We start from the raw sequence: 13904 nt of genomic DNA on the forward strand, positions 1-13904 counted from the left end.
CTACGAGAAAGCACTCAAGTAGTTTTTCTTTATATCAATATGAGTGCTTCAGTACTATTAAGATCAGCTACAAAGTCACAAACACACGCTTTGATAAAAATCATGTCCAGTCAAGAAAAGACGAGCCAACATCAGTGCCCTAATATAATGGCATTTGTTTTATCATATGAATTCAGTGAGTTTGTGAATTCGTCCTTAATACTGCATTAATTTTCAATGGCAAATCAATAAATTAACATTTAAAATAGAACTTATTATAAACTATAATAAGTAAAATAAAATTATAATGGATTAAGTTACAATACTACAATAATCATTATTAATTATAATTATAAGTATCACTGTGTAATTATAGGTGTAAATTATGTATATATTATAATATGCATATATATTATGATCGTTGCTACCAAAACAAATTTTTCTTCATGTTTTTTTTATTTAATTAATTGTACAGCCCTTGTTTTGAAATGCAGAATGGATTTAATCAATTTTAAAGGCTACAAAAATGTATTTAGGCATCATATAATTTAATGTAGAGCATGAAATTCAATTTATATTCAGTTCTAAAAATGTTATACTTGTTAGTGAATTATAACATAAACTGATTTTATTTAAAATGATGGTATATTGCTCTGTTATTGCGTTTTATGTGAATAATTCGAATGCTGCCATCCACACCTTGGTGTAATAAACAAAACAAAAACAAGTCTTTACAGAACTCTGATACAGTTTGACTAACACATGAAAGTCAAGAAACAAAGGCATCTAAAAGAGATAAAAAACAAGACATGTATTCAATAAAGGATCATAAAAAGAACAGAATGCATTTACATTTATTCATTTACTGTAGCTGATGCTTCTCTGCTTTTTACGACATGCAAATGATGGTAAAAGCTCTTCAAATCACCAGAGAGCAGCGATATATAGATGCCATGACAAAGCTCAGTTATTTTAGCTTTTTTGTTTTGGTCAAGCTTGGTTTTTCTTTTCATATGAGCTATGTTGCCCATTATAGTTCAGTTTAGGGATTGCAAATGCTGTTTACTTGAAGCAAATCTTTATGGAATCATTTAGGAGTGCATTTGTGGTAAAAGCTCATTTTTTTTATTTTGTAGGTTTTATATTAAAAAAACACACAGAAACTCTAAATCAGGGGTGCTCAATCCTGTTTCTGGAGATCTACCTTCCTGCAAAGTTCAGATCCAACCCTGCTCAAACACACCTGAGCCAATTAATTAGGACCTGAACAGCACTTGATAATTACAGGCAGGTGTGTTTGATATGGGTTGCAACTGAAATCTGCAGGAAGGTAGATCTCCAGGAACAGGGTTGGTCACCCCTGCTCTAAATGAACCAAGACTTAGGGCTCTATTTTGACGATCAATGCGCAAAGTGCAAAGCGCAGGGCGCAAACGCATTAAGGGCGTGTCAGAATCCACTTTTGCTAATATAAGGATGAAAATATCCGATTTGTGCCGTGGCGCATGGTCTAAAAGAGTTGAGCTTATTTTCCTAATTAGTTATAAGTGTGTTTTAAGAATAAACCAATCAGAGTTTCATCTCCCATTCCCTTTAAGAGCCAGTTACCTCGTGCCATAGCACATTTGCTATTAACCAGATGTAAAGTAAGTGGAAGTGGAAAAACTGAGCGTTTCACTAGCAAGAAAACAGTTAAACAGAGCATCTACAGCGTGAGAATGAGAGATTAGCCTCCATTATCTCCTTTCACTTTCGCTGTCATGGCTAGGGAAACCCTGTACACACAGACTAGCCTATAAATAATTATTTTGTTTGTTAAGCGCAAATATTTGATTGAAAACTATTTCTAAATACAGTTCTAATTTCCAGCAAATGAATAAATGAACAATAATAACAAAGTGTGTTCAAAAACCTAAAACACATGCTGTGCCCCATAAGGTCTAAAACCTGACAGGTGGACAAATCTAAGCTTGTTTTTAATAAAACAAATATAAATACGCATATAAAAAATAATACTGCTAATAATACTAATAAATTATATGTTTTGTAATATTTTAATCCTTTATATTTATGTCCTATATATACCCTTAATATATTTATTCTTTTTCCTATGTAAAGATATTTGCATATTGCTCTACATTTGTGTGTATTAAGCAGTGTGTAAGCGAGGCGCACAACTAACCCGCTCTGCGCTAGACTTTAGACCGGCTTTGTTCTGGTCTATTGAAAAATCTATGACAGTTTCTCAAAATAGCAACGCGCCAGCAATACACCTCAACACGCCTTCCTTTTTAGACCAGAACGCCTATGGGCGCACATATGAGCGCAACTGCATTTGCTATTTAAACAGCGTGGCGCAAAACGTCAAAGCGACTCTTGCGCTGAGCTGAAACTAGCAAACAATAATTGCATTGCGCCTTGCGCCACATTGCGCCAGGTGTATGATAGGACCCTTAATGTAAAAAAATATGCTGTAAAAAAACTATTAAATTCATCAGTCATCTTTCAGTAAATGTTTTGATGTTGAGACGCCACACTCACCTATATATACTGGTGCGTAGTTTGACTTGACGTTCTCATCAAGGTATGTGACCCCAAGGGTGTATAGTGGGGTTGCCCCAACACCATGAAGAAACTGTCCCAGCATAAACACATAGCGGTATGCCGAGAGCCCGCCTTCCTCGCCAACGCACGTCTCTGTGTGATTTTCTGAGCACAGTCCCATGCGCTCTGGAACTCTCACCTGATAGGCTGGTGTGGTGAAATGGGGCAGGGCAAAGACCAGAGAGCCCAGAGCCATGACGAGCACACCCCAACCCAGCCATCGAGGTTTATGACCAGTACCACCAAAGTAGCTCACAAATGTCAGGCACAAACAAGCAGCAATGTCATAGGAGCTTGCAATCAGTCCTGCCTGCAACAGACATGAGAAAAAGTCAACAAAATGGTGAGATGTACACAAGCTTTAGTTTAGAGAGTTAGAGTTTATATTTAAATGCGATCGGTTCTATACTGTATGAGATTAAGACTGAAGTGTAGTGAAAAATATCCATATTTTCATTCAGTTTTAACAGTATGCATCCATTGTAATATGCAGGATGGTTTATGAGCTTTTCTGATTATGCAGTTTTGCGTTTATGAGCTTGCCTTATCATTAAAAAAGTATATACTGCGCAGTTTTTCTGTTTTTATTAGCATTTTTTTGTTAATACTTTTATTCTACAAGAATGTTTTATACTGAACAAAGGTTATTATTAAGATTTATTGACACAAAATATTTCTATTTGAAAAAAAAAATGCTGTTATCTCCCCCTTCTGACATTCGGTTAACAGATATTATATCATTCCTCTCTACTGATACATTTTATAAACCTTTGACTCTTTGGTTCGGTTTACACTGCCAGTTAAATGTGACCCATATCTATGGGATGAATTTAGTATCAATATTATTTGCAAACTGTCATCCACGTGCTCTGTTGATGTTGTATCTGCAGTTTTACATCCACAAACGAATGGCTTTCCAACTGAGTGTGAATTGAAGATTTGCGCAAACATAAACATGTTCGTGAAAACAAATATTATGTTTTGCATTCATGCATCTTAATTTACGTGTGCGGAAAGGAAGTTTTGCATTTACGGATCAGGTGATGTTCGTGTGTGAATTAAGTTTTTGTTTGATCTATGCTGCCAGCTTCGTTTTAATTTTGAGACTTTCTTTTTCGCGGTTTTGAGGCCTTTCAGGAATCAAACACAAACTATTTTAGACGGAAAAGACACAACATTCCTATGCAAGGTATTCACATCAACCTACCGATCTGAGAAATATACAATCCTGCATTACCACACTTGTGCCTGAAAAAGTCTGATTTAAATAAATGTCCAGCATTTTGTAAAAACATACTGTGTTGTATTATTCTGGCAATAACTTGTTTTATTGTCAGGGATGGGAAACAATACATTGAAATGTATTTTTAAATAAAATTCCATTCATTCATTTTCTTTTCGGCTTAGTCCCTTTATTAATCTGGGGTTGCCACAGTGGAATGAACCGCCAACTTATCCAGCATATGTTTTACACAGAAGATGCCCTACCAGCTGTAATATTGATACTAAATTCATCCCATACAATTCCAATTTTTTGCTCATATGTGACACAGATCGGATCTGTTCTATGACCATGTAAACACGAAAAAAACGCATGCATTCGGATATTCAGAGATCAGTTTCAGGCCTCCTTCATATGTGGAAATAAATCAGATACAGATCGGATGTGTGACAATGCGACTGTCATGTAAACAGGCAGATCAGATTAATTGAGGCATTCCTTTCTGTACATCATTAAATTTGCAACAATGTAGAGCTTCTCCGCGGTTTAAAGACAGAAGGAAGAGCGTGTGTGGAGACGCAGACGTGGTAAACAACATCAGAGGAAACACAGAGGAGGAAAGTGGTCAGTCGCCACAATTTGCTCCCACCAGACCTGAGATCTATCTCGTACCCACAAATTCCTCTGATTGGTGGAGGACATCATAAAGCATATAAACCATAAGCGCAAGCTGCGATGACGGCCCTTTCCCACCTCCGCCATAAAATCATTTTAAAGTTGGGCGAACTTCGTGTTGTAACTTTTGCTTTTTATCACTATTAATACATGCACTGCAGGCTACACATAGAATCTATTCTCTACTACACACACACATCAGGGCCATACCATTACATGAACTGCGTGGCGGTAAATCTAAACTAAACCATTCACTGCTTATACTACACTTCGCATATTTCGCAGAGCTAAAAACAAGACAATTTCTTCCATCGTGGCTAGTGTGGCACAGATGCTAGAACCCGATTTTATGCATAAGCGACATCGTAAATTGTATGGCAAGTGTAAACGCATGAATTGGATATGGGTCACAATTAAAACAACGTGTAAACAGACAGACAAACAAATCAGATATAGGCAACAAATCAAAATTAGGCATCAAGACCTGACAGTGTAAACGGGGCCTTTGACTTCTTGACCTCATTAGTTTCCTATTTGAGTTTATCAGTGGTCAGGTTTCCTGCGTAAAAGAATAAGCCTGTCTGTGTTTTTATATGTATATGAGTAGGCACTGGACCATCAGAACAGGGCTCATTAATATTCATGACCATTCCAAATAGGGTCAAAACTGCGCTTTGCTTTCCAGAGATAACTACTCTTCTTATAAATGTAAATTTAAGTTTCTGGATAATTTTTGAACCACATACAGTACCACATACCTACTACTGTATGTAGATATCAGAAAAACAATTCAACACAACTGAATCAATGCACCCTATAGCCATACCTGTCAGCATTGGTATGTGAAAATAAGGGATATGTCCATTATAAAAAGGGATTCCCCCGACCCCCGAAATTCCGATTTCCCTGAAAAATATGCTCATTTGGAGCTGTTTCATTGTAAATAAACACTTAAATGGTCAGTAATGTTTCATAATTATTATTATTTATAAAATAAAAAATAAGTAGTATACATCAGCAACAAATAAATTAGCAAACAGTTCAGCTTATTAAAATGAATAGCTGTTATAATGAAATAGAATCAAATCTCTTTAGCCGTTTCTTCACTGTATAACGTACACATTCTGATTAAAGATCAATGAATGAATGATTTAGTTAGATTTTTTTTTCGTTTGATTACATTAAATAACAGGTCTCACTACATTTACAATTGAAATGAAAGCATTCGACTGCTTTACTAACTGTTTATGCTCATTTAGGAAGAAATTACTTGTGTTTGAAAAAAATAAAAAAAAACTCACCAAGATCAACATCTTTACATATTAATATTATTATTTATGTGTATGTCTGTTTAAACACGCACCCAAAACCCAGACTTTGAATCCGTTTGGGAAACAGCGCCTGTTTATCAATATGGAGCGCGTCAGCTGACAGTCATGCACCTCTATATGACTGTTTTGAGCATTGCATATGAAGGGAAGATGACACTTGAAATGAAAAAGTAGGGAATCGCGCCGTTTTTATGTTTATTTCAAAGTGTTTTCGTGCCTAAACAAAGCAAAAGCACAGAACAGACTCACATTTAAGAGCAAGGGGCGGCCCCTAGTGGTTTCGGCGGTATGGGTTGCGTATAGGGAGGCTCGACTCTTTAATGTTTATTTGCCACCCTTCAGAGAAAGACTGAAAATACGGGAGGAATACAGGAAAATACCTGTACGGGATCATAGCAGGATAGAACTGTAAAATACGGGAGAATCCCAGGAAAAATGGGGGCGTTGACAGGTATGCCTATAGCACCATAATGGTAGGCGTTTATTCATACTTAAAAAAAAAAAAAAATGTCCTTACTTACCTTACAATTTTACAATTTATTCTTACCGTACAATTTTACAATTTATTCTTACCGTACAATTTTACAATTTATTCTTACCGTACAATTTTACAATTTATTCTTACCGTACAATTTTTACAATTTATTCTTACCGTATAATTTTGAATAAAGGTGTTTGCATGAATTTCAATGAATTATTCAGTGTTTTTGTGCAATGTAACATTGTTTTTTTTTCCTTAACAAATTAAATACATAAAAACAGTGGTTCATTTGAATGTTTTTAGACTTTGTTTAACAGACCTGGTAGCTGCGCAGGTCAAAACGTCTTTCGATTGAGGTGATGACGGTGTTGATGAAGCCGTTGATGATCATGCCCTGGAGGAAGGAGGCCACACAGAGGAAGAACAGAACCCATCGTGGGGTGTTGAATGTTTGGATACACCGCGGGGTCAGTGCTCCCCATCCACACAGATTCTCAGAGTCTGTTGGGACAAACTTCAACCCATTTGGGGGATCTGTGAGCTCCAATCCTAATTTGCCTGTATTGTGGAGTGGAGTGTGGGCATCTCCAGACGGGCTGCCTGAACCAGAGCCCTGGGACTCCACAGGACTGGGAGTGTCTGGACTGGGTCCCAATGGGCTGTTATGTAGGACCAGAAGCTCTTGCTTGGAGCTGAAGGAAGTGTCATTGTTCAACAGGTGGGGCATGGCCCCAACAGGGGCGCTGGGACAGAATTGATGAAGGATAAGAAAACAAAACTTTTCCACTAGAAATTCTGATTATTATTAATTTCTTGCTGGATGATGTGTTGACAGCCTCTGGGTGAGGAGAACTCTTTGGGGTTTCTTTGAGTTTAAACTGAAGTCATACAGATCTTGGAAAGCTTAATTCTGCAAAGAACAGAGAGCAAAATACAAAGTTGCAACATCAGTAAATTCACAGTATATTTTTGATTTATTAAAGTCGGCATGAAACAGAAATTGCAATAGACTTTTATTCCCTATTGTGATGCCTAGCTGTCTTTGTAACAAGAAAAAAAAATGTGGCGTGGGGATTGAATTTGTCCATTGGGAATTCATTGAATGGTTGTAATTTGATAGCTGTCCATTTGATGCGAGTAAAACCTTGCTCCTATCTCTCAAGGATTCCTGAATCAATTAGATTTCTTTAAGAGACACTAGCTTTATCATGCTCTTTGATCATTAAAACATTACACATCTTTGCACACCAGCTACAATACAGTTGAAGTCAGAATTATTAGCCCCCTTTTGATTTTTTTTCTTTTTTAAATATTTCCCAAATGATGTTTCACAGAGCAAGGAAATTTTCACAGTATGTCTGATAATATTTTTTCTTCTAGAAGAAGTCTTATTTGTTTTTTTCCGACTAGAATAAAAGCAGTTTTGAATTTTTTAAAAACTATTTTTGGGACAAAATTATTAGCCCCTTTAAGCTAATTCTTTTTTCGATTGTCTACAGAACAAACCATCATTATAGAATAACTTGCCTAATTCCCCTAACCTGCCTAGTTCAATTTATTAACCTAGTTAAACCTTTAAATGTCACTTTAAGCTGTATAGAAGTGTCTTGAAAAATATCAAGTAAAAATATTATTTACTGTCATCATGGCAAAGATAAAATAAATCAGTTATTAGAAATAGTTTTTTAAAACTATTATGCTTAGAAATGTGCTGAAACAATCTTCCCTCCATTAAACAGAAATTGGGGAAAAAAATAAACAGGGGCGCTAATAATTCGGGGGGGTGGGGGGGGGGGGGGTCAACTATAATAAGGGGCTAATAATTCTGACTTCAACTGTACAGGCTGTATGGAAAGCTAATATTCAAGAAGGAAAGACAATACAGTTTTGTTCAAGAATCATTTAAAATAACAGCACTTATTATTAAAAATTGTCCATTGTTTCAAAAGCAAATCTCATAAGCTCCAAAAGCAAATTCAAATGGCATACAATCAAATAATCTTTATTTTGTCCAGTGAAGTCAAGCGTGATATCCAAAGACCCTAATGAACTATAATAAGGGATTAGTTCTGCATGCAATCCATGCTTCCTGACACAACAGTCAGTTGGCTTGCCAGACTCACACTGTTTATTCTAATTACACGTAATGACCTCCAGTGACCCACAGGACTGTTAAAAGATTTTGAATATTCAAAATTACATCTCAAATTACCTTCCACACACACTTAAGTTCTTCAAGTACAGTGGTTAAAACAATGATAAGTTCATTTGTTACACTAGCAGGCTGAACTAAGACTTTTACCCAGTTTTTTTTTGGAAGTCTGAGCTGAGATGAGTAGTTATTTTTTATTTATTCTTAATTGCAAATGAGTGGCCTGTTCATTGTGAAAATACATCAAATGTTGTTATGCATTTGAGCTGTAAAAATGCTGGGGAACAGCCATTGGTATGAATAGCCTCAAGTACCACTGCGATTCAGGTGTCCCGAGATAAACTTCCCACAGAACTTTCTCGATTCACCCCAATACCCAATATCTTCAACCCCTACCCCTACCCCATATTGTAAATGACAAAAAATAAAGGCAAAAAAAAAAAAAAAACAAGAAAAATTAGTATTTAAAAAAAAGAGGGAGCAGCCAGTTGATGGTAAAATGAAAACTAAAGATTAAAGAGCCCCTATTATGGGTTTACAAAACTGACCTTCCATGTACTGTATAACACAGCTCTAAGTGAAGTGAAATACTGCGGTATCCGCTTGTTAAGTGGTGACGTTTTGGTGACATACTGTATGTAATATTGTTTCCGTGTCCAAGCCGCCACTCATTTGAGTCGAGAAATTATTCACATTTAATTCATTTCACACATTAAAGTAAATTTAATATAAAGTCAAAGTGTACACAACGATCTCTGGGCTTGCTGCATAACAAATACCAACATTTTAACAATTGAAAAAAAATTTACCACTTTCTGGCCATCATATATAAGGCATGCCTGAATATTGCGATCGTGATTTTCGAAAGTATTAAATCGCTTTGTAAATGTTTATATGTGTCCCTATACAGTTAAATAGAGCGTTTGGACCCGGAAGCCGCTTTGCGAGACGTCACACTTAACAAGCGGATACCTTGAAAATGGTTATTGTCCCATGGCTCCTGTCATTAGCAGCAGGTTAGTGCAGACACTCCACTGAAAATACTGGGCTTAAATTTATTTCCACATAATAAAGACATGGCGCAGAAAAAATATATAATTTTAATGCATTTTACATTGCATCTCAGCCAGGCAGTGAAGAAGATGTTTTTTAAAGAATTCAGATCTTAAACGCAGCGATTCTGTACGAAATGACAATTAATCGGAAGCCCTGGGGGTGGCTGACTAAAATTAAAAGTCCACGTGCATATACCCCAGAAATACAGTCTAAATGTGACAGTTACTTAAAATTGGAGACAGATTGATTTACAGTTTTTTTTTACAACGGCTATGACAGTTTTTTCAATACATTTTACAAGTTTTCTAAACTCTTAACACGGTTAGCACAATATCCGTCTTTGTAGGCTATACAATTAACACATTTCTTGTTGCTTTGACACAAAATGCATCCAGTTAACACCAATTTAAATGGCTTGAGCTTCTTTTACACACAAACTCAACCAAGACCAACCAGAACAGATAACATCATGATCTATTCTAAACAGAACTTACAGGCTTAAGTCAAAGTGACACACACACACACACACACACATGCATGCACACACGCACACCTATCACAGTTGATTCCCATATAGAAAGCACACTCATGTGTCGAGGTTTTTCCAATCACATGAAAGGAATAGTGAGCAAGCGAATCAAAGAACTCCGTCACCAATATATTCAGGTAAGGTTATGCAATACAGTCATTACTATACTATACACAGTATGTTTTGCAGTAAACTACTCTATAAACCTGGAGTGCATTAGTACATACAGTAGATATACAGTACAGTACAGAATGTGCATACATTGTGTCTAATTACTTTTAGAGTCATGGAGTTGGAGGCCAATCAGGTCCCACATGAAATGATCTGTGTTGACGAAGCTGGCTTCAACTCTGCAAAAAGATGTTGCCAAGGGAGAATAATAGGTCAAAGGGCCACCGTTATTGCGCCAGGCCAGAGAAGATATCAGGTGTGATGTGGATAAGAACATGTGGCCAAAAGCAGAAGATTACAGTTTTTCTTGATTGCTTTGATGCAGCCGTCAATTGAAACTCCACATTTTGAGAACAGTTGACACGCAGGCCTAAACAGCGGCACTCATGGTCAAAATGACACATTTTGCTTGCAAAACGCACCTACTGCGTCAAAACATTTAAATTACGCAACAAAAGCTAGTTTTACCTTCAAACAACACAACTTGCAAACAAGTACACTGTATATGAGCTTTCAATTAATCATTACACAATGTACAACAAAATACAGAACTCAGTGTGAATCAGTGCACCATTGCTTGCCATTGTAGCCTATTGCCAATGCCGTTTGTTGTCTTTCTATTTGGGCTGTCAAATTTGCCTTTTTGCAAAGAATTGGATCCAGAATAAGAAATGCTTTGATTAAATTTATATTGAATTCATGACATACTACAAACTGCTGCTGATAACAGCAACAGACAAAAGTAATAAAATACTGTAAATATTAGAGAAAACACATGTAAACCAATATACAGTCAAATCTATAGGGAGTATAGGCCACTTTTGACCTCCTCCATCCATGCTGGCACAGAACAACACAGACCTTCCACCGTTTTTAGGTTTGCAGACTGATTGCTTATTGAAGATTTGTGTGAAGGAGTGTTAAACCTGTGCTTCAGTAAATTCATACTGATCTTGGTGGTTTCTAATGGTTAGGAATAGATGGTTTCTGTTTAGTTACATCCACGTCAACTGTTTTGAAAAATAGTGGGGAAAATGTGTCAACCCAACGAGAAAGGCTTTAAACATTTGCAAGACCGGTCTGGGATAGTGATTATGAAAATGAAGTGGAACCAAGTTTATTTAACCAGGTCAAAGCAAACAAGAAAAACTGTAATTTGTTTTCATTCATTCATTTTCTTGTCGGCTTAGTCCCTTTATTAATCCGGGGTCGCCACAGCGGAATGAACCACCAACTTATTCAGCAAGTTTTTCCGCAGCAGATGCCCTGCCAGCCGCAACCCATCTCTGGGAAACATCCACAGACACATTCACACACACACTCATTCACTACGGACAATTTAGCCTACCCAATTCACCTGTACCGCATGTCTTTGGACTGTGGGGGAAACCGGAGCACCCGGAGGAAACCCACGCGAATGCAGGGAGAACATGCAAACTCCACACAGAAACGCCAACTGAGCCGAGGTTCGAACTAGCGACCTTCTTGCTGTGAGGCGACAGCACTACCTACTGCGCCACTGGCTCGCCTGTAATTTGTTTATTTATTTTTCTTTTTTTTTATATTACAATTATTTTCTGTTTGTATTTCTTGCAGTATTGTCCTTTTTCAAGTAAAGTCTTCACTGCAGCAATTCTGTACTATTATTTTTACATTTAATAAAGCTACTCTGAGATGGTCGTTCATATTTTTGTACTGAATTTCTGCAGCAAAAGAAACAAAATGCATGAATTTACAAAACCCAACAACACAAAACTGTAGAGAGGCTTCAAAATCAGGGCAGACCTGACACATAAAATAAAGCAGTTTCTGTAATTTTAGCTGATTATGGTGTTTTATTGTCAATGTGTTCTGATTGACTAAATGTTCCTGTAGGATGAGAACATGTGTTAGTGTTTTGAATAGTGATTTGATTTTGAAACATGTTTGCAGTGTTTTGTTAGACATGGTGAATTTTGTTAGTTTATAATTGTGTTTTAACCATTAGTGTAGGAGTTCAGTTTCCAATGTGTGATTTTGAGCATGAAATAAGCATTAAACTGTGTGTTTTAGGTGTGTTGCTGCGATAAGAGTTTAACAAACTTGTTAAATGTATTGAAAAAAACTGTCATAGCCATTGTTAAAAACTGTAAGAGTTGAAAAGAAATGCAAATAAATTTGAATAATAAATAACATGCTTGAAAAGGCTGACACGCATTTAACCTTCAACCATTCACCTAATTCTGTCCTTGGAATCCTCCACAGGTGAGTGGGTTTGACAAACCACGTGTAGAAAACACATTTTTTGACACTTGCACCAGTTTTTTAAACATTTGCCAGATCAGCCTGATCTCACTAAAAAACTTAAGTATTTTACGTTTTGCCAGTTTAGTGCCTAATTCGTACAAATACGTACGAGTTCAGTCGTACTAAATTGTACGATTTTAAAAAGGAGGCGTGGCACCTAACCCCACCCTTAAACCCAACCGTCATTGGGGCATGAGCAAATCATACTAAATTATACAAATTAGATTGTACGAATTCATACGAATTAGCCACTAAAACAAAAAGTTACGAATTGCCGTGAGATTGTGTTGGCCAGACACATTCTTACAATCACTCCATATTTAAAAATAAATGCATTTAAGAAGTGTGCCTCACATAGATGAGTGGGCTTGACAAACCACCTTTCCCTTTTTCTCTTTTTCCACAAACACAAACAGTTCCTTTGTATAAATAGCACTTTTTGTGTGTGTTGCCTCTTCTTGTTCAATCGCTGAATGCTTTAATTGTAAGTTCCTTTGGACAAAAGTGCATTTAAAAAAAATAATGTGAGCAAAACTGTTGCAAACTATTTATTTGAGTTGAATTTAAACAAACAAATTAAATTTAATAAAATTCAACTTAATTTGTTTGTTTAAATTCAGCCCAAATAAACTGTTTACAGCCACTTAACGTAAATTTTTTTTAGTAAATCCAAGGAATAACCTCTGAATAATTTTTTTCAGTGTCTGCTAAATGACTGAACGGTAGTGTAAAAACTGAAATAATGCATATAATGTATCAAATACGGCTTCTTGACTTAAGCAGTTTTAAAAGATGAAATATAAGATTTAGCAAAGGAATAAGTCTTTATTGTGAGAAATATATTATCAAGTGATAACTTTTACCTTTGAGAAAGTGAACAGTGACATAAAAATCATAGGTGTAAAAATATAAGGGTGACTATTTTAGGCACCAGCGTAAGACCATTAGCAGATTTTCAAGCTTCTTCTTTTAATCCCTACAGTCAATTTAAGTTGATTATTTAAGCCAGTGCACACAAACATTGCCAGGGGAAACTGCATTATTTTACATGTAAATAATTTCATTTACTCCTCACCGTGTGTGTTACAGTATTACTATATATGCAGTATCACATTTTAGTCATTTTTAATTTTCAGTTGCATTAATACAGGTATACCTTATATAAAACATCATACTGTAGAATAGCACACTTTTTAAATAGTTAGAATTCTCTAGAAGTTAAACTAAATGGTCACAAACATAAACATCATGCTATAGCCAAAATATGTATTACAATTACCACACTGAAAGAACAGTTGAGAAACCTTAACTTACGTACCTGATTCCTCAGTGGTCTACAAGGGTCTGAGATCTTGACTGTAAAAGATAAGAGAGAAAACAAGCATCATGAGGCATTCGGAGCAAGCAAGACAGCCCCA

At 36.2% G+C, this 13904-nt stretch overlaps 1 protein-coding gene across 3 annotated transcripts in view; it reads right to left on the reverse strand.

Annotated features, from left to right (window-relative positions):
• The window catches only part of slco4a1 (solute carrier organic anion transporter family, member 4A1), a 59030-nt gene that overhangs the window by 20613 nt on the left and 24513 nt on the right, over positions 1-13904 (reverse strand). Inside the window, exons 2-4 of one of the 3 annotated variants that reach the window (XM_691171.8) lie at positions 13805-13842; positions 6612-7202; positions 2521-2893 (exon numbers count right to left, since the gene is read on the reverse strand). In XM_691171.8, the coding sequence (XP_696263.3) occupies positions 2521-2893; positions 6612-7019 (781 nt within the window). In that variant the 5' untranslated portion in view covers positions 7020-7202; positions 13805-13842. 3 annotated transcript variants of the gene reach the window in all.

This window comes from Danio rerio, chromosome 23, assembly GCF_049306965.1.
Source record: "Danio rerio strain Tuebingen ecotype United States chromosome 23, GRCz12tu, whole genome shotgun sequence".
In the NCBI taxonomy this organism is placed as follows: domain Eukaryota; kingdom Metazoa; phylum Chordata; class Actinopteri; order Cypriniformes; family Danionidae; genus Danio; species Danio rerio.